General features: G+C 36.1%; 2 protein-coding genes across 5 annotated transcripts; both read left to right on the plus strand.

Annotated features, from left to right (window-relative positions):
• Positions 1-1,350: 1,350 nt before the first annotated feature.
• Positions 1,351-10,454, plus strand: LOC145905916 (uncharacterized). Of its 3 annotated transcripts, none has more exons than XM_082993241.1 (17): positions 2,425-2,491; positions 2,554-2,750; positions 3,080-3,159; positions 3,538-3,761; positions 3,951-4,112; positions 4,365-4,526; positions 5,552-5,713; positions 5,952-6,092; positions 6,441-6,602; positions 7,451-7,561; positions 7,839-7,936; positions 7,993-8,175; positions 8,421-8,661; positions 8,734-8,779; positions 8,909-9,003; positions 9,155-9,266; positions 9,758-10,454. In XM_082993241.1, the coding sequence occupies exons 3-17, from the start codon at positions 3,132-3,134 to the stop codon at positions 9,787-9,789; spliced, it is 1,959 nt and encodes a 652-aa protein (XP_082849367.1). In that variant the 5' UTR covers positions 2,425-2,491; positions 2,554-2,750; positions 3,080-3,131; the 3' UTR covers positions 9,790-10,454. The 3 variants fall into 3 exon arrangements, with proteins under 3 accessions (XP_082849370.1, XP_082849367.1, XP_082849369.1); XM_082993243.1 differs by adding an exon at positions 2,879-3,013 and having other exon boundaries at positions 2,452-2,750; XM_082993244.1 differs by lacking the exons at positions 2,425-2,491; positions 2,554-2,750 and adding an exon at positions 1,351-1,462.
• A 5,164-nt stretch (positions 10,455-15,618) lies between these two features.
• LOC145906089 (uncharacterized) lies at positions 15,619-21,660 on the plus strand. 2 transcript variants are annotated; one of them, XM_082993473.1, is made up of 15 exons: positions 15,619-15,891; positions 16,580-16,796; positions 16,864-17,025; positions 17,157-17,318; positions 17,547-17,708; positions 17,892-18,053; positions 18,139-18,279; positions 18,539-18,700; positions 19,041-19,154; positions 19,442-19,539; positions 19,605-19,787; positions 20,170-20,410; positions 20,479-20,551; positions 20,615-20,719; positions 20,811-21,660. In XM_082993473.1, the coding sequence occupies exons 1-15, from the start codon at positions 15,758-15,760 to the stop codon at positions 20,840-20,842; spliced, it is 2,148 nt and encodes a 715-aa protein (XP_082849599.1). In that variant the 5' UTR covers positions 15,619-15,757; the 3' UTR covers positions 20,843-21,660. The 2 variants fall into 2 exon arrangements, with proteins under 2 accessions (XP_082849599.1, XP_082849600.1); XM_082993474.1 differs by lacking the exon at positions 15,619-15,891 and having other exon boundaries at positions 16,783-16,796; positions 16,864-16,975; positions 20,811-21,659.
• The last annotated feature ends 4,088 nt before the right edge of the window (positions 21,661-25,748 follow it).

Raw genomic sequence — 25,748 nt, forward strand, 5'->3', positions numbered from 1 at the left:
GGCATACAAAAATAAACGGAGCGTGAGTAATATGAAAGGGAGGGGAGACGAAGGTAATAAAATAGTGTGGTGAAAGTGTGTGAAGTGCGAGACTTAAAAGCAATATGCGTGGGTAAAACAATATAATAAATAAAGTGGTACCAACGAAAGAAAACAGTGAAATTACAAGGTGCCAGGAAGAAAAGTGAAAACAATGAAATACAAACAATAACAATAACTAACAAAAGTGTAAGGTGACGTGGAGGAAAGAAAATTCGTTACATACACTTTCGTCCATAAAACCTTGCACAAACCTTCGCCCGAGCTGTGCTTTCGGAAGGGGTAAACGAACAGGTAACAGGTTTGACTGATGTGCGCGATGATTGCGATTGTTGTGGCGAGTGCGACGTGGATGAGTTTGTCAGGTTAAAATGAGACTTTAAAAAAGGCTCGAAACGCGGCGATCAGGGTAGGCGTTCCAAGCAGAAATTAGAACCGCTTGCGATTATGCAGGATGAACAATACGTCGACCACGTTGCGGTGAAAGGAAATTTGGGCGGAGCGCTGCTGCATGTCATCTTCCAGTATCCATGCTGTGGTCGCAAGAGATTTTAGTAGAAATTTTTCACGAGCGCACTAAACGTCATATAATGTATTCCCATTTCATTTTCAATGTTTTCAATTCCCATTTATAAGATTGTGAAGGCAAAAATACAAGACCTCAAAAGGTTCATATGTTTTCCGAGTAGCTTTCCCCAAGTCAACGATTAGATTTTATTGCAAAAAATGTTAAGTAGTTGTAAAATTTCGTTTACGATGTTACATCCCTTAAATTTTTAGAAACAATCTGTTTGTGAAATGGCTGCTTTTACCTTATGTGTATTTCTCATGAAAAATGCTCCGTTTCGTTTGATCGGTGAAACACTAATCTGCAGGGGAGAATGATCCTCCTTCTCTCTTTATTATCCTCCATCATTTCGCGATCGAATTACAGAAGAGGACAGCGACGGAATATCTATTTCATTGTGACGTCACAGTGTATTGTGAAGGTGCCAAATATCAGATTCTGTTTTGTCAGTGCAGAGTCAGTACAGAGTTTTGTCAGCACAGAGTCAGTACAGTGTTTTGTCAGCACAGAATCAGTACAGAGTTTCGTCAGCACAGAATTAGTACAGAGTTTTGTCAGTACATTATTTTTGTGGTTTTTCTTCATCATAAAAGTTTTATTTTCAATTCTGAAGTGTTTCACGATCTGCCCCCGAACACGATTTTTAATTTAGTAGCAATTTTATTTTTTCGAAACAATTTTGTAGTTAACTAAAAAAGCGAAAAGAACAAGGATGTGGATGCTGTTTCCAGCGACCATCATATTCATAAAATTAACTGCATTTACACACGGGGACTTTTTGTAATGTAATACTAATCCAAGTGGGGCCGAAGGGAAATTTTGTACAGTGCCTGTGACAAGAATAACGTTTGCAAGGTAAATTGTTCCAGAAGCGTGTGCGAACTACCTTTAAGTTTTATTCTGCAAAGTAAAAAAACACAATTCCGTGCGAGGCACGCCCCAGGGCTTTTATCAGGACTTTCTGGGAGCCTAAGGTAGGGGTCGTACCACGGGCCATCTATTGTTACCTGGAGATATTGTCTACGTCACAAAGGTGTAGTGTTTCGCAGGAACTCGATATCTCGAACAAAACCACGCATGGGGTTGTCACGTGACTTATTGTTTTGAGCTATAATGTTGTGTAAAAAGTCACAAGAAGTGATTCCGACTCTGCGTCACAATGGGTCTGACGTAATAATGTTGCCTGGTAAAGATTGGCTGACAATGAATTGGTTTAGATAGGAGTTATTTACAAAAGCGCGTGTAGCTGTTTTTACTGCGGCGAATAAATCTTGATGGTGTTGAAACTGACAGCAGACGGACACAAAAGCTCATCTGTGTTGTTTTTTGTTAGTGCGTACAACTAAGTTTTGATTTTATCGAAACTGACTGCGACGTTCGAGACTTGTTCACCGCAGTAAAAGCCCACAACTAAGCCAAGTGGCAGTCTGGCGTGATAGTTGCTATTAAATTCAGGTTTCTTTTATTTTTATAAATGTTTTTGGTACTTATATTCCTGGACCATTCTGCTTTGCCTAAAAGTAAAATATTTCCTAAAAAATAATTTGTCACTGCACTACACATGTTTTATTAAAATACTCCTATAGACCAGTCACGTCCTAATACAATTTAGGAAACATTTAAAAACAATTTCGCATTTTGTATCCTTACTATGATAGCTTTCATGCAAAAGCATGATTGGCAAGATCGCCCCACTGCGCAGGTTCTTACATGATGATCACAGCTATCGTATCAAGATCATTAGGTTTACAGGCATTGCAGCCCAGACATTGCAGCCTACCTGGATCAGCTACTCTTTGCTGACAAGTTGGATCGAGATCTGAAAAATCAAGCTCTTGGTGAGACTTCAACTCACGAGCCTGGGATAACCCAACGCTCTACCAAGTGAGCTACGATGCTGCCAATCATTCCATCGCATGAAACATTACTGCGTTGTCTGCTTACAGTGGCAGAGATCCCCTACGTATATCTGAAGGTGGCCTGGCAAGTTGTGCGCTTGCACATCAGTGTACCTTGGTCACAATATACCCAGTGAAACCACTGTAGCTCAGTTGGAGGATTGGTTAGGTTGGAGTCTCGAGTTCAAACCTCACCAAGAGCTTGATTTCTCAGATCTCACTCTGACACCGACCGAATTTGTCATGTAATTTTAAAATTTTGTGCATAATAATAACAATTAATTTATTTCCCTCTCTGTTTGTTAAAACTTGCCGTTCGGCAAAGTTACCACCAATACTTTGGGACTGAATGTTCTTCGTGTTTCATCCATAGGATTTAATCGTTACACGATTTGAAATTTTCGTGATAGTTCAAACCCTGTCATATGGACCACAAACATAAATTTTGCAACCCGAGACCAGAACATTCGTTAACAACAAAGTTACACTAGGCAATCAAGCCAGTAAAGTATTCCTGCAAAATTGCAATATAAAAAAAAATTGTAAAAAAAGTAAAAAATACATAATTCCACAGATTTTGTAGGACCAAACAATGCAAGTCTTTAAATATTCACCATAAGACCTGTATGATGGGCAAGAGAAATCAAAGACAGGGTAAGAGACAGTAAAACGAACTCTACTAAAACTAACATAAAAAATAAAACGGAACCGGTAAAACTTGTTTTATCGTTTTAATTACAAGTTTATACTTTCATTTATTCAATTTGCTTTGTGGATCTATTAAAATTTACTTTTTACAAACAGATTTTGTAATGATGGTTACCATGGCAATAAACATGTTTGAAATTTCGGGAAAAAAAACTAGAATAAAAAGATGCAAAATTTAATGGTTATTTATCAATATTTACAAGCGATGATTTAACCCTTTTTTTACGAATGTCAACGCCATTTAATTTTCAAAATAAAATTATCAACCACATGAGTTTGTTGATATAAATTTATATTTTATTAAAATACCATCATACTTTACAGGTCCAACAAGTTATGATCCAACATCTACTCGCTCGAATTTGAGGAGGAGACCAAGCGTGGAAAAAATACTTAAAGAATGCGGGAGGGCACATAAATCAAATGATGAGAAGACAACTTCCTCAGTAGCTTCCAAACTTCCTCATAAGCTCGATCTAAGTTGGTGTGATCTCACTCTGGAGGAAATAAAAAGCCTCTGCTTTGTAATTGAAAGAAGAAACAAACCGGTATACTTTAATAGAATTTATAAAAATGATGCTCAAATTTCATCAAATACTTTCTTTTGGTGCTTCTTAGGTTACATAGTTACATATTACGTTATATATATATTATATTAGTAATTCTTCGGAGTGAAACCGATAGTCAAATATCATAAAGCATGTAATAATTAATTTGATTGAGACTTGTTTTCTAAGTTGTTTCAACTTGATCTCCAAACCAACAAGATAGGAGATATTGAAGCAGCTGTATTGGCTCGATGCATTCACAAGATTAGACAAGTTTACCTGAGTGAATGTGGTATAGAAGATCATGGTGTGGAAATCCTTTCAGCGAAAATTAAAAATTTACAAAAACCTGTAAGATACAAATAAAACGGTGTTTGGTGTTATAGCAAGAAGTGGAAAACTTCCGAAACTTTGGATTTATTGCTTAAATATCAAATCACAAAAAGTAAAATGTTCATTTAAAAAATGCCAAGTTGATATACATTGTCATATAGGTCTAAAATTTTGGTGCACTATCTTAACATTTTGTCAGCAGAACACTGGTAGAAGCTGCATTCCCCTCTTGGCACCCACGCAAAGTTTATAGCTTGGCATATTATTTAGATGAAGAAACTCGATGTCTCCAAGAACAGGATAGGAGATAATGGAGCAGCTGCATTGGCTCATTGCATTCACAACATTGAAGTAGTTGTTCTCGATAATTGTGATATAGGAGATCGTGGTGTTGAATTTCTTTCAGAGAAAATCACATTCATGCAAAAACCAGTAAGATAAAATTGCATTCATAGTGCTGTTTAATATCAAATCACATAATGTTAAAATACTGATATAATGTTAAAATACTGACTGAAATATTGTTTACTTTGAGGAAATGATTTCTATTGCTTTGTTGTTCCATCACTAGTTAATGCATTAAAAGCAATTTCAGATATTACAGAGCTTTAGGAAATGTGGATTCGCAAATTGCAAGTGTAGTGATGCTTCATTAGTTTTTGCATTCACTGTAAGATCGTGATTAAGTCATCTAAGTCAATTTAAAGGTATTTCAAACAAAATCATGATTTTGTGATTACAACCAAGCAGTTGTTAGTTTCAAAAGCAAAAAGAGCTTGAAAACTGCTGTGATATTTATTTGAGTGATGAAAGAAACAAGGTTATGTACATAGTCATATAGGTCTAAGATCGCATTGCCTCAACACAATATTAAAGCAATGGTTCTCAATAATTGTGATATAGGAGATCGTGGTGTTGAATTTCTTTCAGAGAAAATTTCATCAATGCAAAAAAACAGTAAGATACAATTAAAAATAGTGTTTGGTGTTGTAATTGCAAGTGGCAACAACTTTAAACATTAAAGATGCTGTTTAATATCGAATCACATGATGTTAAAATACTAACTTTGAAACAAAATTAACTTTGAGACAATGGTTCCAATTGTTTTGTAAAGCCATCTCTTTATGATGCAGTAAAACCAAATTCAGATTTTCCTCGACTTTAGGAAAGTAGGATTCACAAAGTCCATGGATGCCCCATTAGTTCATGTCTACACTGTGAAGTCATGGTTAACATCATATTTACCTGATATAGGGTCATTTCAAACATGAGGTTGATAGTAACAACAATGTAGTTTTTGTTTTTGAATGCAAAAAGAAAGTGAAAAGAAACTGTGACAAAACAAGTTTGTGTGCTTAGTTATATAGGTGTAAGTTCCTGTTACCCTAACAAAACTTTGGGTGACTTATTCTTTATGTAGCACCTATGCAAAGTTTATTGTTTGGCATTTCATTCAGATGAAGAAACTCAGACTCTCCAAGAACAAGATAGGAGATAGTGGAACAGCTGCATTGGCTCGTTGCATTCACAATATTGAAGAACTTTATCTGAGTGATTGTGGCATAGGAGATAAGGGTGTGGAAATCCTCTCAGAGAAGATTAAAGATTTACAAAAACCTGTAAGATTTCTTTTATGAATTATTGGCAATTCATTTTGTATTCCCACTCATGTCTGTTGTAAAGTTTTCTCAGTTTTATTGACGTTAAATAAATTAAAGCTCTTTAGGCAAAAAAATATTTTCTTGGTTGACGATAATTAATGTTTTACATGTTTTTCAATGTGAGAACGGCTTTAAGTTAACTTGTGTTTTTGAATCATTTTTGGCAAGATTTATACAACGTTTACATTTTGTGTAGATGGAAGGCTTGTATTTATACTGCAACAATTTGACCGATGAAAGTGCTGAGTCATTGACTGCATGCAGACACAAAATCGGGTGGTTGCTTGTCAATATTGAAAACTTTACACAAGCAGGAAAAAATCTCAAAAATTCAAAAGTAAGGAAACTTTTCATGGTTTTGTACAAGTCAATATACCAAATATTTGTAACAAACTTTACTTCAGAATTCAAAATAGTCTTTGCTTCTGCAGCTGGGTTATAAACCGTATTTAATTTAAAATTCCATAAATACTGCTGTTATCATTTCGGACAAAGAACTAACATTTTTATTGCGACACCTGATGAAGCAAGATCAAGCTCGCGAAAGTGCTATTAAAGTTGTTTACTAGTCTTATCTCTAACAACAGCAGTTCACCAGCAATCATTAGGCCTATAGGTACAGAACAGAGACGGACAAGACGAATTGAAGAAATTAACTTTTATGTGGGTAACTGATTTTTTACAGAAACATGAAGAATATAAAGTAATCCAGTCAACATCATCAGTTGTTGGTGTGAAAGGTGGCAAACTTCGTGTGATGGGTTGTATTGTTGATATTCCTGCTAATGCACTGGAGACAAATGTAAAAATTTGGATGCGAAGTTACTATGGAAATACTAAGCCAAATGTAAGTGGTTTTACACATGTGATTTGCATACAGGATTTTACTGTCAAAAGAGATCAGACTCAATATCAACTAACCTGACGGGGGTATTCGCCGGAATCTGGCCGGCAGTTAGACCAGGGCTAAGCTTAGCCAACTTAGGCTCAGCTTGACCCTTGCGATTACTCCCAAATTTGGGTAACTCAGGCGTACAATTTCTAAAAGAGAGAAAAGGCTCAATATCGATATTAAATCCAACAAATGATTTTTGTGAGTTATCAACGTTATCAACATGTGATAGACTTTTTCCCATACACCTATTACTGTGGCTCAGTTCATCAATTTTGAATTATTAACTTTTAAGTCATTTACCCATGAAGGTCCACAAGTACAGTTCAGAGGAAAATATAATTAATGCAGCTACAGTGAACAAAACACAGCAAGGATTTGTGGAGCCTCCAGGAGGTTCATATGCCTTATGAGATGGCAGAAAAAGCCCCGGAGGATGCCGAAACATCTTTTCAATGACGAGTGTTTTTGACATTGCATAGAGAAAGGCATGGCTAACTTTGAATTACCAAATGGATGAGGGTACCCAACGGATCGACATTGACCGAAGGGTACCACAAAGTGGAAATTAGTGTGCCGCAAGTGTAAATGCTAGCACAGTGCCACTATCAACAACTGCATATGTTCTGTACTAAACATACATCAATAACACACAATTTTTACAACCATGTACAAACATATGGAATATTTTATGTTTGTTGTTTTAACAAATTCAAGATGTATTTTCTTGGCTGTTAGCAAGAAAATGTTTCATTATTCAACCATTCTATTTAAACTTTTTTAATTGGGTTTTCATTCCACAGAAAGAAATTACTCCATTGTTGTATTGTGGACCAAGTGGGTTAAAGTTCACCCAAGAAGTCACCATCACTTTACCAACATGTTTTGTGTGTGAAGACCCACAACTTGTTGTGGTAAGTTTAAACATTCATCTTGTGGCCTTCACTTAAAAGTGCTTTCTTATAAATTAGCAAAAAAACTAAACTGTTTATTAAGCTGTGGTGTTTTTCTAATAGTTTTTATCATTACGTTAAACTCTCAGCATTTATTGATTGTTAAGGCCATATTTATAAATAAAAAAATAAATCCACTTAAATTTATTCAGTCAACGTAGAAGTAGAAGTGTTAAAATGCATTATGGAGTAATGAAGGTAAGATACACGAAATAAAACCGTTTAACACAATTTTAAGGTTGAAACAAGTCAAGATGGAAAAACATGGGAATATTATCAAAGTTTAAACCACAGTGGGGAGGGAATGATTTCGTTTAAAGTAACTCACTTTACTTGGTAAATGTAAACTGATGACAAAATAAATACAGGACAATTAATTTGTTTGCATTAAGGTTCCAATCATTGTTAAAAAATGCCTTTGCTTGGTCGAAAAATAAAATAGTTATGGGTGGATTTCCATATAATGAACCTTTTGACTGTGATGAAAGACTTTGGAAATTTTTCATTTGCGATGACTTGAAATTCAATCAAGGGGAAAATCCACATCTGGAAAAGTTAACTGATTTTGCTTTAAGGTGAAAACCTAGCAAATGTTATGATTTTATGTTGTATTGATCAGTGTGTTGTAAAAAGGCATTTTCCTGTGTAGGCTTTTTCAATAGAAATTATGCCTTTTGGACCGGGTCCACACTCACGTTTTGCTTTGTTTGTTTTATAACCACCTGTGTATACACCTTTTGGTCACAAGAGGTCGTGAAATTAGATTTTTTTCTATTGATTATTGCCAGATTTGCCAATTTTTTGTATTAATTATTGCCAGATATCATCAAACTGAAGCAACTCTTATACTTACAAGTGAAAGTGGTCGAGTTACATTTTCGAAAAATGAAGTCATTTTGATGAATATTTATGCAATCAATTCAACAAAACGTGATATTAGTTGGAAGTTTGCTCCACACATTGGTTATGAAACAGTGAATGTGAAATTGAAGTTTGTTGACGAGGAACAAGAAGCAGATTTTAGTGCGAAAGTTAACATAAAGGAGGAACAACAAAATCAAGTGAGATAAAAGAACTTTCATTGCCACTAGCTGTTCAATTGGCATTTAAAACTGTTTATTCATTGTTTGTAGGATGTTCCAAAAAGTGCTGAGCAAAGAAATGACGAAAAACAATCAAGTATGGAAAAAGCGCATTTTTCAAAAGTAGATTAATTAATGCAAAAAATTGTTTTACATTTTGGGTTGTTAAGAATAATGAAGAAGAACAAGCTTCATAATGGTAAATCAGCTTGTTCTTTTACACCAGGTCAATATCTGGGCATAGAGGCACAACACTCAAACATAACAGAAAGTATAGTTGGAGTTCAGGGTGATGTCCATCAACATTCTGGAAACAGACAGGTAAGATCATTATACTATGTGTGAACTATGCGGAATGTTTGTAATGAATGCAAACATCGCTAAGTGTATTTATCTGTAGCCTGCGTTATAATGTTGAACTTCAGTTGCGACTTATATTGGATTTTATATCAACTACGCTTGCTGTTTGCAGGACATTGGACACCAATCTGGGGTAAATATATTCATAAATCAAAAAATCAATGCGACAGAAACCTCAGGTACAAAGACAAACAGTCAACAACTGATGCAAACTTCATCAGAAGGTTTGTAGTTTTGTTAACTAAGGTAAATGATTTCCATTAAGTCACATCGATTGTAGTGAAGATGCACAATTTTGTTACATAATCCGGCAAATATGTTATTTTTTGGGGAATTCGTTTGTTTAGCGTAACACATCCGTAATAAATCTCACTGAAAGTCATTTGATTAAATGGCCATAAATTAATAAACAATCAAGTCACTCTGAGTGTGTTATATTTATCAGTAAACAAGATTAAAATTATTGTCTAAATTAACGCAAACGAAATTGCGGAACAACTTTTATGTACAATGTTGCTGCCAGGAATGTATATTATACTTCAATAGTCTGTTCGTCTGACTCGTTAAATGTAATTTTCATTGACCGACTTTCCCCTGCTATTCAGCTAGTGGCTTCCTTAGTGTAAGAACAGGTGAAACGTCGGTCAATAAAAATTACGTTTAATTGTGTCAGGGAAACAGTAACTAGACAATTATGGTCTTAATTTATTTTTAGATTGTGAACCATCATGCAGCAAAGATTGCTAAAATCATCTTCCAATCCGTGCTGTGCTTTTGTTTGGTTACAATTATATCCACTTAAACCAATGTAATGTTAATTGCAACAAGTTGTCTAACGTTAACCAACATAGCTGCAAGACAAATTGATACAAAAATCTTAAATATGCGACTAAAAACATGTCGTAAAATAAAAGCTTGCTTGTTTAGTATTATTGTCTTCAAACTTCTTGTGTTCTTTTACTCCATGGATTGTATAATTTCCGCATTACCATTTCCTGTGCTCAGCTTGTGTTGTTGATTTGACACTTTTGTAAATACTACTATTAATTGGTTGCCAATGCTTGTGTTTTTCCTTCGTAATGCGCAGATGACAAAAGTTACAGTGAATCACTGTTTGTTGCGAAGTTTTTTATGCCTTTTTTTTAATTTTTATTTTTTAACTAAATTAAAGTTTTAATAAAATGTTACCAAGTTATTTACATACTTTGTTTGTGAAACATATTCAATGGCAAATGACACGAACGTCGACAACCTAATGCCATAAATTCAACAAAAATGAAACCAGAAGGCAGACCTGGTTAGCTCGGAAAGTTGCAAGGCATTGGTCAACCATCAGAAGGAATTTCCTTCGTTCCAGCTCACTGAAAATGCATAGCTCGTTGCTTAACAGTTTTCAGTTGTGACTTGGTATAGCCCGCAATAAACTTCCATAAACGTTTTTTAGCTTATTTTACAAACAACAGAAATAAAAGTCATTATATTGCGATAGACTAACTCTTAACGGCGTTTCATTGGCGCTAACGCGCGAGTCTCCAACATTTGTTGATCCAAAATCATTTGAACTGTCTCTTTGTCGGTTTCGCTTGCAAACGGTTAAATCCGAATAAACAGTTTATTATCAGGCTGTGGGAATAAATCCCAACCCGGCGAATAGCTTGTAGAGTCTCAGTAATAATAGCAGTGTCTTGTCACCAGATAAAAGATGAAAGATAGAACGATGGTTCCGAAAAGAATAGAATTGAGCCCAATATAAAGAGCTGAATTAACAGGCGCGCATGACTATTTATACTTGGATTATCGAAAGCTTATTGGTAGGTTTAGTCACGTGCCGTTATACATCACTTGGGTTAATATAATACAAGAATAAGGATGTGGTGTGACATAAGCATAGTAGAACTATTTATGTTGTAAACAGGATGTTAAATGAATCATTTTACTTGAAACTCGAAACACAAGTAATAAATAAATTATTGGGGACACATTGTACCTCGTTAGGTTGTGGGTGAGACCGGAGATAACTCGCACGTTATTTTTAGAAAATTGCTCATATGTGTTTTTTATAATGTGTACCTTTGCTCAAAAAGCAGAAAAGGTTTTTTGTTTTAGCTCATTTTTTAAACAATAATGTCCGAAGTCACCTCGGGGTAATATCGGACGTTACTGGTGATAGCTCGGACATCAAGTTTTAACAGACGTTTTTTTGTTTATTTAAAAATTAACTGAAATCAAACTTGGCGCAATACCAGCATTGGGGCATTAGCGCATAAAATATAATTCAAGCTTTCAGGAATCGTTGCGTGGCCACTTGCGGTTTCGACCTTTCCACACGTACAGGATTTTCCAATATTTTGGGTAACTCGTGTAATTTTCACGGCAGCATGGATATCATGTATTTTCGTGTCAACAAACGAATTTTTATCTATGGGTTCTTCTTACTGCCAAAATCCGACCATTTTTTCCAGCCTCTGTATATTCTCTTCTATGACCTGATTATTTTGCCTAAAACTCAAATAGTGTGGTCTCCTCGCTATTTCTTGCCATGATGTCAAAAGTATTCCCGACCACGTGACGATATAAAAATTACAAAAATATGATCGTATTTTTTACCGTTAGGCAAAATCATCATTGGCCCATCCAAGAATACGTGGTTGAATATGCAATCAACCAATCACTACTTCTTTTTGATTAACTGTGACTTTGATATAACCTTCCACATACAAATTATAATTTTCCAAGTAGGCATGAATTAATTTTAAAGTTCCTGTTAACGTGTCATGGGGACATAAAGCTTTTGTGAAACAATACCTAATTGTGACGTAAAATACCTCGTCCGAGGTATCCCCTTCCCTGCTATTGTATGTGTTATATACTTTTCATGTGTTGGGTATTCTAATAAAATAATATAAGGCCTAGATGCAATGGCAGGATGTTCGAGTTTTCTTTCCAGATGTCCAGATCCTCCTACATTGATATCTAGGAGCGTTCACATCACCGCCATTGAAATATGTGCAATTAGACAACAGAACGATCTCGACGGTTTTGTTCGATCAACGCATATACTTGAAAACGTCTGCAATCTTTCACATTTCAACGATCACCACCGGTTTTACACGTGCGGGAGTCAATCATTTAACTATGATCTCTATACGAGTACAAAGGAGTTCATCAGAAAACCACGTCAAAACACGAGGACAACTCATCCACGAGCAATCGGATCAACATTCGGAAAATCGAACAAATAACGCGAACCACCACCGAACCACAATATTCCACGATATTCGTCTACCCAAACCAACCTAAATGAACATGAAACTCACTTTAACTCGGAAAGCATCTTGAACGAGGGGTAAGTGTGTGTATGGTCAAACGTAATATTTGCAATTATTATTTTGTGTTTTACACTATTTCTGACACCACCCGTTTTAACGTTGGGCAATAATCACGCTTTAAGTCCAATCAACTCATTTACGGCGAACGTGCTATGTTCGTATGCACGGGAGATAATTAAATATCCGGTCGACCTATTTTATGACTAACTTTCAGCGCCTTTTCAAATGAGTCTCGGGGTAATCCGAACTCAAATAACCCTGTATACACTTTCTATATAAGCCATATTTTGCATAAAAGCGGACAGATTGGACAGATATAAGTTGGAGAGACTTTTCTACGCGTGGCTTGTAACGTTTTATTGTTACTCCTCGTGCGATTATTACTTTATTACAAATTTAAACTAAAAGTATTAAACTGATCGATTGACTTTGGGCTTAGTGGCCTTTTTGTCAGGGATCAGATGCACGGAAGTGTTTTATTTTGTACACGTTTTAATTAATGCCCTATGAATTTTGTACACGTTTTAATTAACGCTCAGTGAACATCATGCGAGTTATCCAATGAAGTTTGGTTGTAACGCTCGTTGAACTCACCCCGGTTCTTAGCGCAGAAGGTCTAGGAGGGAACCGAAAGTCGTCTCCTAAATATCCTTTTCAACAAATTTTTTGGCAACATATGTTTACAAGGGGACGCTTTCTACACAAGGCATTGCATCAAACAGTTGTATTTTAAATGAAAAACTAGTTAGAATATAAGGCTCACCGACTGTTTCAGGCACAGAATCAAATACATGCAATTTAGTCTCAGAAATCACTTTCACATAAATAAGAAACAAGCAATATAACACCACAAAGCACCACATGACAGTGTGAATCCCTTGTCCATGGCACTTGTAGTTTACTTGTCAGTAATCATTCACTCATACCGACAAATTATTGTGCAGAAAATGACACTTGTCGCTATATTGGAAAGCACTCCACAATATAGGCTACCTAATTTTTTCAAATTTCCAATGCAATGACTTTTAATGTCGTTGACCCAATGTTTCACCAGCTTTTGACCGTCTCAACAGTTTGACTGTGTCAAAGCAGATCACATTGTCTGTTCTTTTTAAATGGAAATTAAAATATTAAGTTGTCCCCAATTGAAGTTTTTGGGAGGCTTCCATTTCCGAGGACCCCACATTAACACTGTCAAGAAATTATCAGTCTAACACCACGATGGCTGCAGGACCCGTCACCGATGTACTGTTTTTGGATCAAAGTTCGGCGTGAGACCCAAACCGAGATGTGAGACCTTTAAGTGATGATCTATTAGGCCATGATCTGTTTATTTGTGGAAAGAGTCGCAAATATTAGGCCGATATCAAAGACGAGACAAAAACAAAAGAATAGGCCTAATTGCTGCGATTAGACGTCAAAGAAGACTTAGAAGTATTGCAAGTTAAAAGACGCAAAGCAAGCGAGATAACTGGCGAAGACGTCAGAAAGACGAGGTGTGAATGTAAAAGAAAGCGGGTTTAAAAGACCAAGTTTAAACAAAATAATAAAATGTTCTGAAACATGACTAGCCGAATTTCTTACAATATCTTTCTGTAGCGTGGTCGTCTTGTCGACACACAACACATGTATATACTATAAAAGGCCCAAAGCGTATAACTATCTTATGACCGAGAGTTAAAACCAAAGTCATTGTAATCACGCGTTCAACGCATGTCCAAGTTGTGATGTCCAATAAAACGACATGGGAAAAAAGAAGAACTCATTTCCGGTTTAGGTCAATTCCTGACCGGACAATTTAATAGGAAAAACCTGCCGAGCTGGTGGCAGGTAAAAAAATTGTAGCCGGTAGAAGCAGCCACATTATAGATGTGTTATTAACCATGTAATTTGGGCAATGAAGTCATATAGGTAACTTAGGCAACCAAACTAACTATGTAAATCAAGGTAAAATAATTACAGACATTTCTTTGGCAAATAATAAATAAAGGTTGATTTAAACACAAGTACTTCTTTCGCAAATGATAAATAAAGCTAAAATAAACACAACTACTTTTAGTTATTCTGAAAACAAAGTCTACCCATACATAAATAACCTATTAGGGCACTTAGTTAATTAAGCTATATAAATAACTGACGTAATCGACCAAATCGGCCAACTTCAAGTTGCATTCAAGTTGCGCAACAACCGCAGACTATATAAGCAGAGCGACTAGCGCCTGCCAAATCAGTGTGTTTTTACTGTTGCTGTGTAAGGGTCTAGGCTGTTGGTTCTGCTTTAGTACACTGTATAGGAGCCCCAATTGTACTGTACTGTACTTGGATTTATTCGTTGGATTATATCAATAAATGGATTTATGAACAACTTTGGACTGGCTTGAAGCTTGGTGGATGTATGTGTTTAGTCGGGAGTTAGACTATTTAGAAGACGCACAGACTTGTGTAAAGGAGTTCTTTAACTCCAACAGTAAACCTTGAGATAGAGAAGGCAAGTTGCCTACGAGGCCGAGTTGCCATCGAGACTCAGTCGGATCCGTAAGGTGCGAGGCCCGAGACGCAGTCGCACCCCTCGGTCACCCAGCGGGGACATACCCCGACAACGGGTAAACCGACAGTCTGTTGTGCATCTACCACTAAGCATTCCTGTAGTCATCCGTGACACTTCCATTAATTTATTTTAAGAATCTTTTCTCATGAGAATTTTTTCTATGTTTTTGATGCCAATTTAACTAATCCGGAAATCACAACTATTTCAATCTTTTTTGTTTGACCTCATTTATGGAATAAATATAATAATTTCCAAGATTAAAATCTGTTGACTGGCGAGATTGTATTTGAATGAGACACTGACGATTTTAACGAAATATATTTATCTGATACGAAAGATAACAACGTCGGAAATACATGTTTTCATAAATGTGTTTTTTGTTGAGTATGATTTCCATGTAATTACATGCCAATTATGCGGAAAATACTACTACACCGGGTCACAAAGTTTTTTCCAAACTTGACCCACATATAAGTCTGTGTAAAACAGAAATCTGTGCGAATTTTAATGATTAGGCGTGAACAGTGCAACCACCTGTTATTTTTGTTTATATATTTGAGTTGAAATACTACACGAAATCGTAGCGTTAATATTCGCACGGATTTCTATGTTATATAGGCTTATATGTGGATCAAGTTTGGTAAAAACTTTGTGACCCGGTGTAAAAGTATCTTCCCAATTATGCCGGAACAACTCATACGCACAATAAAAAAATTGCTAGATTAAAAAAAATATAAGCGATTTTCATTCAAATCTATAGATTTTGCAACGTACGTTTTGTTTGGATTGATCTGGTTTGAGAGGTTAAAATTGACCTAATCTGCATTTTCAAACAAACATGGATCGAGAAAAATCCAAATCTGAAATTGTGCAAATGAAATCACAGACAGGATATTGGATAAATGAAGGATTTCCATCTTCTCGAGAAAAGTTTAATAAAAACGTCCAGCATCACAGAGCTTCTGAAAAAAGGTTTAACTTTTTTAATGTAATTGCCTCAACATAAACTTTGTTTAACTGTCTGGAGTTGTAAAGACCAATTGGAGTGTGTTACAGTGTAACTAACACCTGTAAAGAACTTATTTTCATTTGAATATTTTAATAATGCATCATTTGAAGAACCTGCTCTAATATTGTAGCTTACAGTCCACCCTAATATTGTGTACCTACTAGTTTACCTGTTTGAATAAACATACAAATAAACAAACCCTCAAAGAAGTTCGGACCAATCACCCTCTACCAGGCCACTACTTTACTGACTGGACTGTTTCTTTTTCCAATTGCCTTCGGTCCAATTTGAATGACTTTTTTACTCTCTCACAATAACACTAGGAATAACACAATTTCAAATTTTCACTTATGTCACCCCAAAGAAGCGTTGCTGGCAAAAGTATTTCCATTGATTACTAGAATCGAATTTTTGAAATGCACAGGTTCAAAAATATGTATGCTGACTTTTGCCCCAAATCCTAACTTCTGAAAGCATAGCTTCGTAACCCCAGACTCAGCTGGGTTTAAATTGTGCACTGTGATTGCACAAAAAAATGTGCGCATGTGACAGCAATTAGCGCATAAGGCAAGTTTCATAAAAAGTTCACAGGTTTAGAATGTCATGTTTTTGGGTGATTTGACACGGAATGACCCCCATACTTATTCTCAGAAAAGCTCCTTGGACAACATTACAAACAAAGAAGAAAAGGAGAACGGACATAAAAGCATTACTTCATAATTGTAGGAGAGCTTTTTTTACTAACAATGAAAAGATAATTTCCTCAATAGCTTCCTCACTTCCTGATTACCTCGATCTAAGTTGGTATGGAATTACTCAGGAAGAGATTAAATACCTCTCCTTTGTAATAGAGAGAAGAAACGAACCGGTATTTTTGTATAGTTTGTGAAACTTATCTTTATTTTTTTACACATTTTTAAAAAATTTGTTTTTAGTTGTGTCAACTTGATATAAGTGGCAACAACATAGGTGATATTGGAGCAGCTTTATTAACTCGTTGCATTCACAAGATTGACCAAGTTCGTCTAATTAATTGCAACATACGAGGTCATGGTGCAAAAGTTCTTTCAAAGAAGATAAAAGTTTTACAAAAACCTGTAAGATACAAATCAGAAGAAAGTAAATGTGATACAATTACTTGTACAATTTCCAACCACCAGAAACAGCAAATTTAAAAATTTATGTATTCTTACAAATATTCTAATTTCAAGTTGATTGTTTCATTCAGATGAGGAAACTTGATCTCTCGAGGAACAAGATAGGAGATAGTGGAGCAGCTGCATTGTCACGTTGCATTCACAACATTGAAGAACTTCATCTTGGTAATTGTAACATAGGAGATGTGGGAGTGGAAATTCTCTCAAGGAAGATTAAAGATTTGCAAAAACCTGTAAGATACAAATCAGAAGTCAAGTAAAGCATGGCAATTTGTGATTGTGTAATTTCATAACACCGCAATATTTAATATTTTTTTAATTGTAGCTGTTTCTGTACTAAGGTTGTGTTGACCTTACACTTACTTGCTTTATATGTATGTCAGCAGAAAACCAGTGGACACACAACTTCCTTTTTTGTATTCTTGCATATATCCTAATTTCAAGTTTGTTGTTTCATTCAGATAAGGAAGCTCAAACTTTCATGGAACAAGATAGGAGATGTAGGAGCAGTTGTATTGGCTTGTTGCATTCACAATATTGAACAGCTTGAAGTGTGGAGTTGTAACATAGGAGATCTTGGTGTGGAATTTCTCTCAGAGAATATTAAAGATTTACAAAAATCTGTAAGATACAAGTAATCCCTCACTTAGAACCAATGTTAGTTGCAAAGTTTAATGTTTGGCAATTTATTCAAATAATAAACTTGACCTCAGTTTTCATACTTGAGAATAACCAGGGGACACACAACAACTTTCTTATATGTAATCTATATCATATTCAAATATCACATTTGTTATTTCATTAAGATGAGGAATCTCAATCTCTCCTTGAACAAGATAGGAGATAGTGGAGCAGCTGCATTGGCTTGTTGCATTTACAACATCGAAGAACTTTACCTGAGTGGTTGTAACATAGGAGATCATGGTGTAAAGATTCTCTCCAAGAACATTAAAGATTTGGAAAAACCTGTAAGATACAGATAATGTTTTGCTGAAACAGGCTTTTTTGAATGAATTCTATGACAAAATATGTTGGGTAATATCTGTTGTTTAGATGGAAAATCTGACTTTACACTTAAACAATATCTCGGATGAAAGTGCTGAGTCATTGGCTGGATGTATGCACAATATTAAGTGGTTGGGTGTCAGTTGTAAGGACTTTACACAGACAGGAAGGGATCTCATCAATTCCAAAGTAAAAAATATCACATTTGCATGTTTTTGTTGAAAACACGGTACTAAACTGTTATCAATTTTAGAGTTAACTTCAATAACATGTTAATTAACATTTCTTTTGATCCGAAAATTGCTTGCTTTTAGTCGCAAGATTTTAAGTTATGTTTTATATACAACTTTATCAGTAAAAAGAAAAGAGTCTTTTTATGAATATTGCCACAACTTTTCTAAAAATTGAGCCATGACTTTCAATATGGAAACAACTATATTTTTTACAGAAGCATGAAGAATATGAAGTAATCCAGTCAACATCATCAGTTGTTGGTGTGGAAGGTGGCAAACTTGAAGTGATGGGTTGTGTTGTTGATATTCCTCCTAATGCACTGAAGACAAATGTAAAAATTTGGATACAAAGTTACCATGGGAATACTTATCCAAGTGTAAGTTGTTGCATTGACTTCATAGTACATTAGGCTCAAATAAATATTGCATAACTAATCCGTTACCATCAACAGATACTTAAATAAGTAACCAATGATGGTCAATACCTGAGACTACATTTTATGCCGTTTTATAAAAAAACAAAATATTGTATTTTTGTACCTGCCAAGTAATCAACAATGTAAAAATTATTCACTTGTCTCAGTCAATCCTTTTTCTTGTGTCTTCTTTGCTGGATTTATCAAATGCAAAATGTTAAAAAACTACAAATATGTTTAGTTGTCATTCATTAGTTGGCAAACTTTATTTTATTTTTTTTATTATGTTTTTGTTCCACAGAAGGAAATTACTCCATTGTTGTATTGTGGACCAAGTGGGTTAAAGTTCACCAAAGATGTCTCCATCACTTTACCAACATGTTTTGTGTGTGAAGATCCTCATCAACTTGTTGTAGTAAGTTTTAAACATTTGCCTTGTGACCATCACTTAAAAATGCCAACCTAAAACTGTTTATCAAGCTATGGTGATTTTCAAAGTTTTGATAGTTTTTATCATTACGCTTAACTTTTATCATTTATTGATTGTAACAACCATATTCTCTAATAAAAAAATCATCCTGATTTAATTCAGTCAACACAGAAGTATTAAAATGTATTATGGAGTAATGAAGGTAATTTATAATTCTTACGTTGAAACATTAGATACACTTTTATTATAATATTGTTTAATTAAATGTGAAGGTTGAGACAAGTGAAGATGGTCAAATTTGGGAATATTATGAAACTTTATCCTACAGTGGAGATAGGAAGATTGCATTTAAAGTAACTCACTTTACCTGGTAAGTGTAGTTTTTTTTTGAAGAAATGTAAAAAAATTGCCTGAGTCTTGTTTTTGTACTTGAAGGTTTCGTGTTATTCGGAAGAAACTCTTTGGTTGGTCAAAGGAGAAAATGGTCCTGGGTGGATTTCCAAAAAAGGAAACTTCTGACTCTGTTGAACGACTTTGGAGATTTGTCATTTGTGACAACTTGAAATACAACTTGACACTTAAAGACGATGTTCAAAAATTACTCGGTTTCAATTTGAGGTAATGATTTATCGCAAAGGATATAAGCATATTGTGATAAATAATTGCTTGAAATCACACATTTAATTTGAAGATTTTTCCTGCTAAAAAATATTAAACTGACAATGAATACCATTATTTTCTGATCTGCAAAATAACATCTCTTATAACAGTGATTTAATCACTGCACAAATATATGGAACTGTTTTTTTCTACTTTCTGTAACACACATGTATTCAAAACTACTGTAACAGATCATTGATTCTTATTTCATTGGAAGGTATTTAAAGGTTACCTTTTATGTACAAAAATATTGTATGTGCAAACATTCACTTTAGTTTTTAAATATTTACTTGAAATTGGAACAAGATTGCCTGTAACATTTTTTTAATTTCTTCACTAGATCAGATCAAAATGAAGCAACTCTCACACTTCAAAACAAAAGTAACCGAGTTACATTTGATGAAAATCATATGGAACTGAAGAAGGTTTTCTCAAACAATTTAACACAACTTGATTTTGTGTTAAAGTTTGCCCCATACAATGGTTATGAAAAGGTTTATGTCCAATTGGATTTCAATGGTGAGTTATTCAAAACGAACTTTGGCATCAAAGTTGAAACAGAAGACCCACTAAAAAAACAAGTAGGTTATATCATAGCCTTTATTACCCATGATGTTTTTACATCAAATGTGTGTTTGTTTGTTTACAGAAGGACGCACGACAACAACCTGATTTAAAAATTGCTGAGTCATGTGAGTCACAAATCCCTTTGCAGCAAGCAAGTATGACTCAGCATTAATTAGTTTTGAAATTGTAAGCCAGTCATGTTTAATTTTAATTTCCAGGTACTGCAATTACTGATTGCACATTGATTGAACCACACATCATCATAGCAGGAGGTTCAGTTAACAAAACAGACACTCAACAACCGACGTCAACTTCATCACCAGGTTTGTATGGTGTTTGCCGAATATTGCATTAAACATATGTTGTGTCACAGACACGAACTGAGGAAAATACTAAATTTGAATATATTTTTAGATGCTGAGCCTTCATGCAGCAAAGATTATTAGTTCCTTCCAATCCTTGTTGTAAATTTTACTAAATTGTATTTGCATCATCTTTGCAGCGTTGCAATTACGCTGTAATGTGTTGTTTTTGACATTTTGATATGCAACAAGTTTTTAGCAACAAATGCATTTTATTTGTTTTATTATTTGAGTATTAACTTTGTTGTCATCTAATGCACTTTAATATGTTCCATAATTGTCAGAGTCTTTTCAAAACTTACTTTGATTTGTTCAGTTTGCACTTCCGTGGCGTTATTTTCTGCTACTCAGCTATGCAATGTAAACGAGTTGTACATTTAATTTTTTTTGTTTTTTATTCATTTTTGTAACGTTCTTATCGTTTCAGCACAAACGAAATCATTTAATGATTTAAGGAATGTGTGACTTCTGCATGATTAGTGGGTAATGGTTGGTCTCTTTTTCTTAAACTTCTGATGATGGGGTTGACAACAGACGTGTACAAAGGCACCCTAACAGACCAGTGTTGCCAGTTGGGCGCTTGGGTGTTTGCGCTTTTTTGTTGCACCTTGCGCTTTGGGCGTGTTTTAGAAATTTAAAAATTTTGATAATTATCTGCATAACTATGTGACAAAACGCTGTTTCAGCCGTATTTAAAATACTGCAAAGTGACCACACAACGAAATATGACGTCATAATCATATTGCAAAGACAACTGTGATCAAAATAATGAGTGTTACAAGTGTTGCGTCCTGCTCACGGTCTTAGTTTACGGTTTAAGTGTTCAACCATAAGCATAAAATGACCATTGGTGTACATAACTGATATGTGTAAACTTCATTAACATTGGGCGCATTTGGACGTGTTGTTTTTGCACAAATTGGCGCTGTTGGGCGTGTTAAAACAAAAGATTAGGCGCTTTTGTTAAAAAAAATCTGGCAAAACTGCCACAGACCATCATCACACGTTGAGGTTTTTTACTCGGATTAAAGTGAAATGTCAGCAAAAATTTACAATAGCTTCTCTTGTCTGTATGTAAGTCGAATTGAGGCTCCATGATAATTGTAATCGTAACTACAAGAGTAAATCCTACTCACTATATTATTGCTGACATATAATGTATCTACGTGACGCTGACACTAATCGGGAGTGATCCAACTGAAAACTTAACTCAAAATTCAACTTGTGTGGTTCAGGTTGCAAGATGAAACGGAGAAAAAATAAAGCACGGTAATTTGTGCCAGAAACTTGTTTGTTCAGGTCGGTGAGTCAAACTAGGTGATCGCTGCGATATGGGAACTTGCTTGCGACACGTCCATTGTATGTAGAGCTAGAAAGAACCCGTCTAGCGATGCTTCTTTGGTCTGCCAACAATACGAGAATGAACATCCAAACCTTACAACAAACGCTGCAATTCATGCATGTGTCGTTGTTATGTGTAAATGTGTGTTTGTCGTTATTTGTAAAACCACCAAAAATATCATGTAATGCAGTTTGGCGTTTGGTCATTCATTCTAATTCTGTTTATTGCATCAGGTAGAGTTTATTCCCACGGTCGTGTGGCGTTCCGTATTAATGTGGCTCTATCTGTTGATTTGTTTCCTGGTGACGTCACGATGACCTCACGCGAATGGTGGAGTGATCGAGGAACGATCTTGTTGGGAATAATTTCCATCTCAGATATAAAAACTTGTTTTGAGGTGAAATCGTCGAAATATCGAACAGTTGATTCACGGTGTGTTACGCAAAAAATCTCCTCGAGACGTGAAACCGATTGGCGAAGCGAGATTGATCGCAGCACTGAATGACGCGAACGCGCCCACGACGCTTTGAACAAAAAATATTCACAAATTCCGCGTCGGGGCACTGTTCGCGGGTCGTTGTCGCGATGGCAAGAGATTTAAGCCGAGCTTACTACGATCCCGCGCACCCTGGCAGTCTTGGTGGTGTGAACCGGTTACGGACTGCTATAGGCGCAAGCCATGCAACGGCTGAACGTTGGCTGGGCGGTCAAGACAGATACTCGTTGCATAGCGCGTCGTTAAAATTTTAAACGTTCGCGTGTCGTTGGGTCAGAAATCGAACCTTTGTGGCAAATACATCTCATCGAAGTACAGAAACTTGCTCGGTGCGATATTTACCAACGATTATCGATGTATTCTCTAAATATGCTTGCGTTGTTTGCATTAGGCGAAAACCGGTTCCAATCTACTATGGGTCGTCGATCGTGTGATTCGTGCGATCGGGCGACGACCGGATCAACTGCAAACAGACGCGGGTCGCGAGTTTGTTTTCCAAGCATAAGATTCGATTTTAACCGACGTACAATCAGGAAATGAAAGTGTCGGTGTTGGAGCGCTTTATCCGCACATTGAAAGAACGCTTGTGGCGCCAGTTGACGCACACGGGCAGTGATAATTTCACCGGCGCGTTGCCGCACATAATGGAAAGTTACAATCGTGGTTATCATCGTAGCATCGGCATGAGTCCCGCAAAAGTCACTCATGCTAATGAGGAGGAGATTTGGAGTAATTTGTATGGCGCACAAATCTGTCCAGATACTTTGTGTGTTGCCGGTCGGTGCATCTGTTAACTTGGTTTCCGCCACCATGTGCTTAAAAAAAAGACTTCGTTCCCTAGTGGAGCCATGAGTTGTTTCTTGTTCATTCGCGGTACAGCGAACGCTCGCCAACATACAAAGTGCGCGATTACAGCGGCGAAGTTATTCGGGGGTCGTTCTACCAACAGGAGTTGCAACGCGTGACCAAACATATCTACGAGTTGGAGAAAATCTTGCGAACGAACAACAGCCCGTCTGATTTTACAACGAATCAACACGCCTCTATTTCCCTGGAGCCAGGTTAGTGAGAGGTCACTTGCAAAATCCGTTCAGTCCTTGGCGGGTCAGGTCCTGCGGAAGGTGGCTGCGACTCAGAAACTTGACCATTCTAACAGGCCAGAAAGCATAAACGCAAGAACTCGGAGCGTCGGCAATCTTGAATGTGAGAACATTTTCACTGAAGTGATGGCGTTAATCAGTGATTACTCGATGCGTTGAGCAAAAAGCGAATTGGATTAGTTTACACTGAAACCGACACAAACCAGTATCAAGCATGTACCACTGCAAGGCTACTTCAACATTTAAATAAACAGTCTGCCTTAACGCACGAATCTAAATTTCGCCTTTCAAGTATTTGCATTTTGGCATAAAAATATGTGGTAACTGAAACAAAAAACAAATAAACTATGTGTACGGCACCTGCAGTTGAAACAAACACGTGATTTTAACAGTGAATGTTGTTTCTTGTTGGGCGGTTAAGAAAATAAAATGAAATAAAGTTTCCGTTTATAAACTGAATTTGTCCCTGAAAACACGTAAGTAATGAAGCGAAACAACTAACAAGTGACGCGCGAAAAGGAAAAAGGCGATGAAGATAGTCTCACTGCAGCAACATTGGCACTTCAGCAGTAACGAACAGGTAGGAAGGTTTTTTAATTTATGTATTCGTGTCTGCACTGTTGACAAAATTATTAATTTTATGCCAGTTTAGCTCGATGTTAGTAATAGAACATTAATTATCTGGTAAGAACGTTGTGGGTTATTACACCATTGCATGTTTTTGTTTTTAATTTAATGTTTCTCACTTCCGGGTTGTTTTGCGCAAGTTTATATTTTTAATATGTTGGATAAAGTGTGCCAACATTTCCTTTAGACCACTGTTTCTTTTTTTGAATCACGAACCCCTAAAACATTCTTTGTAAAGCCATGGACCCCTTTGCAAGAAACACATTGCAAATGTCGAAAAATTAAATTTCGTGGACAGTGAAACCTTATGGACAGAGGAAAATAGGTGGATTTTCGGAATAATTGTATTTCGTTTCATGGACCCGTTAATGCATCTTCTCGGACCCCTTGGGGGTTCATGGACCCCAGGTTAAGAACCCCTGCTTTAGACTAAGATCAAATCAAGTTACTTAAAAAGTTGCGTTTGACGTAACCCTATAGTTTAACCTAACTGTTATTTTCTTCTGTGTTCATTGAAGCATCAAACCCAGTCAAAACACTGCTGTGGCGTCGCAACATTTCATTGTGTCAAGTTGTTTACAAAAAGATGTTAATGGTTGATTGGTTTCGTTGCATTGCTCAGGTGTAACGCATAGCAAATGGAAAGAAACCAGTATGTATTAAAAGTACTGTTTGGGTTGGAAAGTTGGCGCTAAACATCTTCATAACAATGGGAACGTTGAAACTTGGGCGAATCGTTCAACAAGAATAAACGTCAGGCACATTATGTTCACCAGGGAGATGGAATCTTTTATTCCTATCGGCACACCTCATTTTATTTGTAACCATAACGATTTGTCCATTGTTCAGCAGTGGAGCGCTTGCCTTTCTCTCTGCATGATTCTAGCCACACCCACCTCTCTTTCAAAAACTTCAGCGCACTTGGGTAATATTAACGCGCTAAATCAATGGAAACGAAGTATTGGAACGGTTGATTTTAAGCGACTCGTGTAAGAAGTTTGCAAATAAGTTATCATTAATATAACAAACGAATGTTGTTTAATGTCTGGACCAACCTGGCTTTTTATCAGAAATATATATTTCGCCCCATGGACATCTTCAGTCCCTTGCAGTAAACACAATGTAAAAAACGTTTGAAAAACAACAACAGTAAAGAAAGGGCTTCGACCTCTTGCAATGCTGTTGTGCCAACACAAACCACTGTGTTGCAATCCGTTATTTTAGACATTTGTACTTATTATGTTCTGGTTGGTTTTCCATTCAATCCAATAGTTCCTGCTTGATCTTGGGAACAAACAACGTGGTTAGCAGTCATCAGCAGATATTCTTCGTAGCGTAAACTGTGCTTCGGCTTGCTGGGAAAATATTGCTGAAAATTAAAACGTTGTCAGTTTCATAGCAATTGCGTGCGTGACAGGAGTTTCG

Source organism: Ascidia mentula, chromosome 6, assembly GCF_947561715.1.
Source record: "Ascidia mentula chromosome 6, kaAscMent1.1, whole genome shotgun sequence".
Classification (NCBI taxonomy): Eukaryota; Metazoa; Chordata; class Ascidiacea; order Phlebobranchia; family Ascidiidae; genus Ascidia; species Ascidia mentula.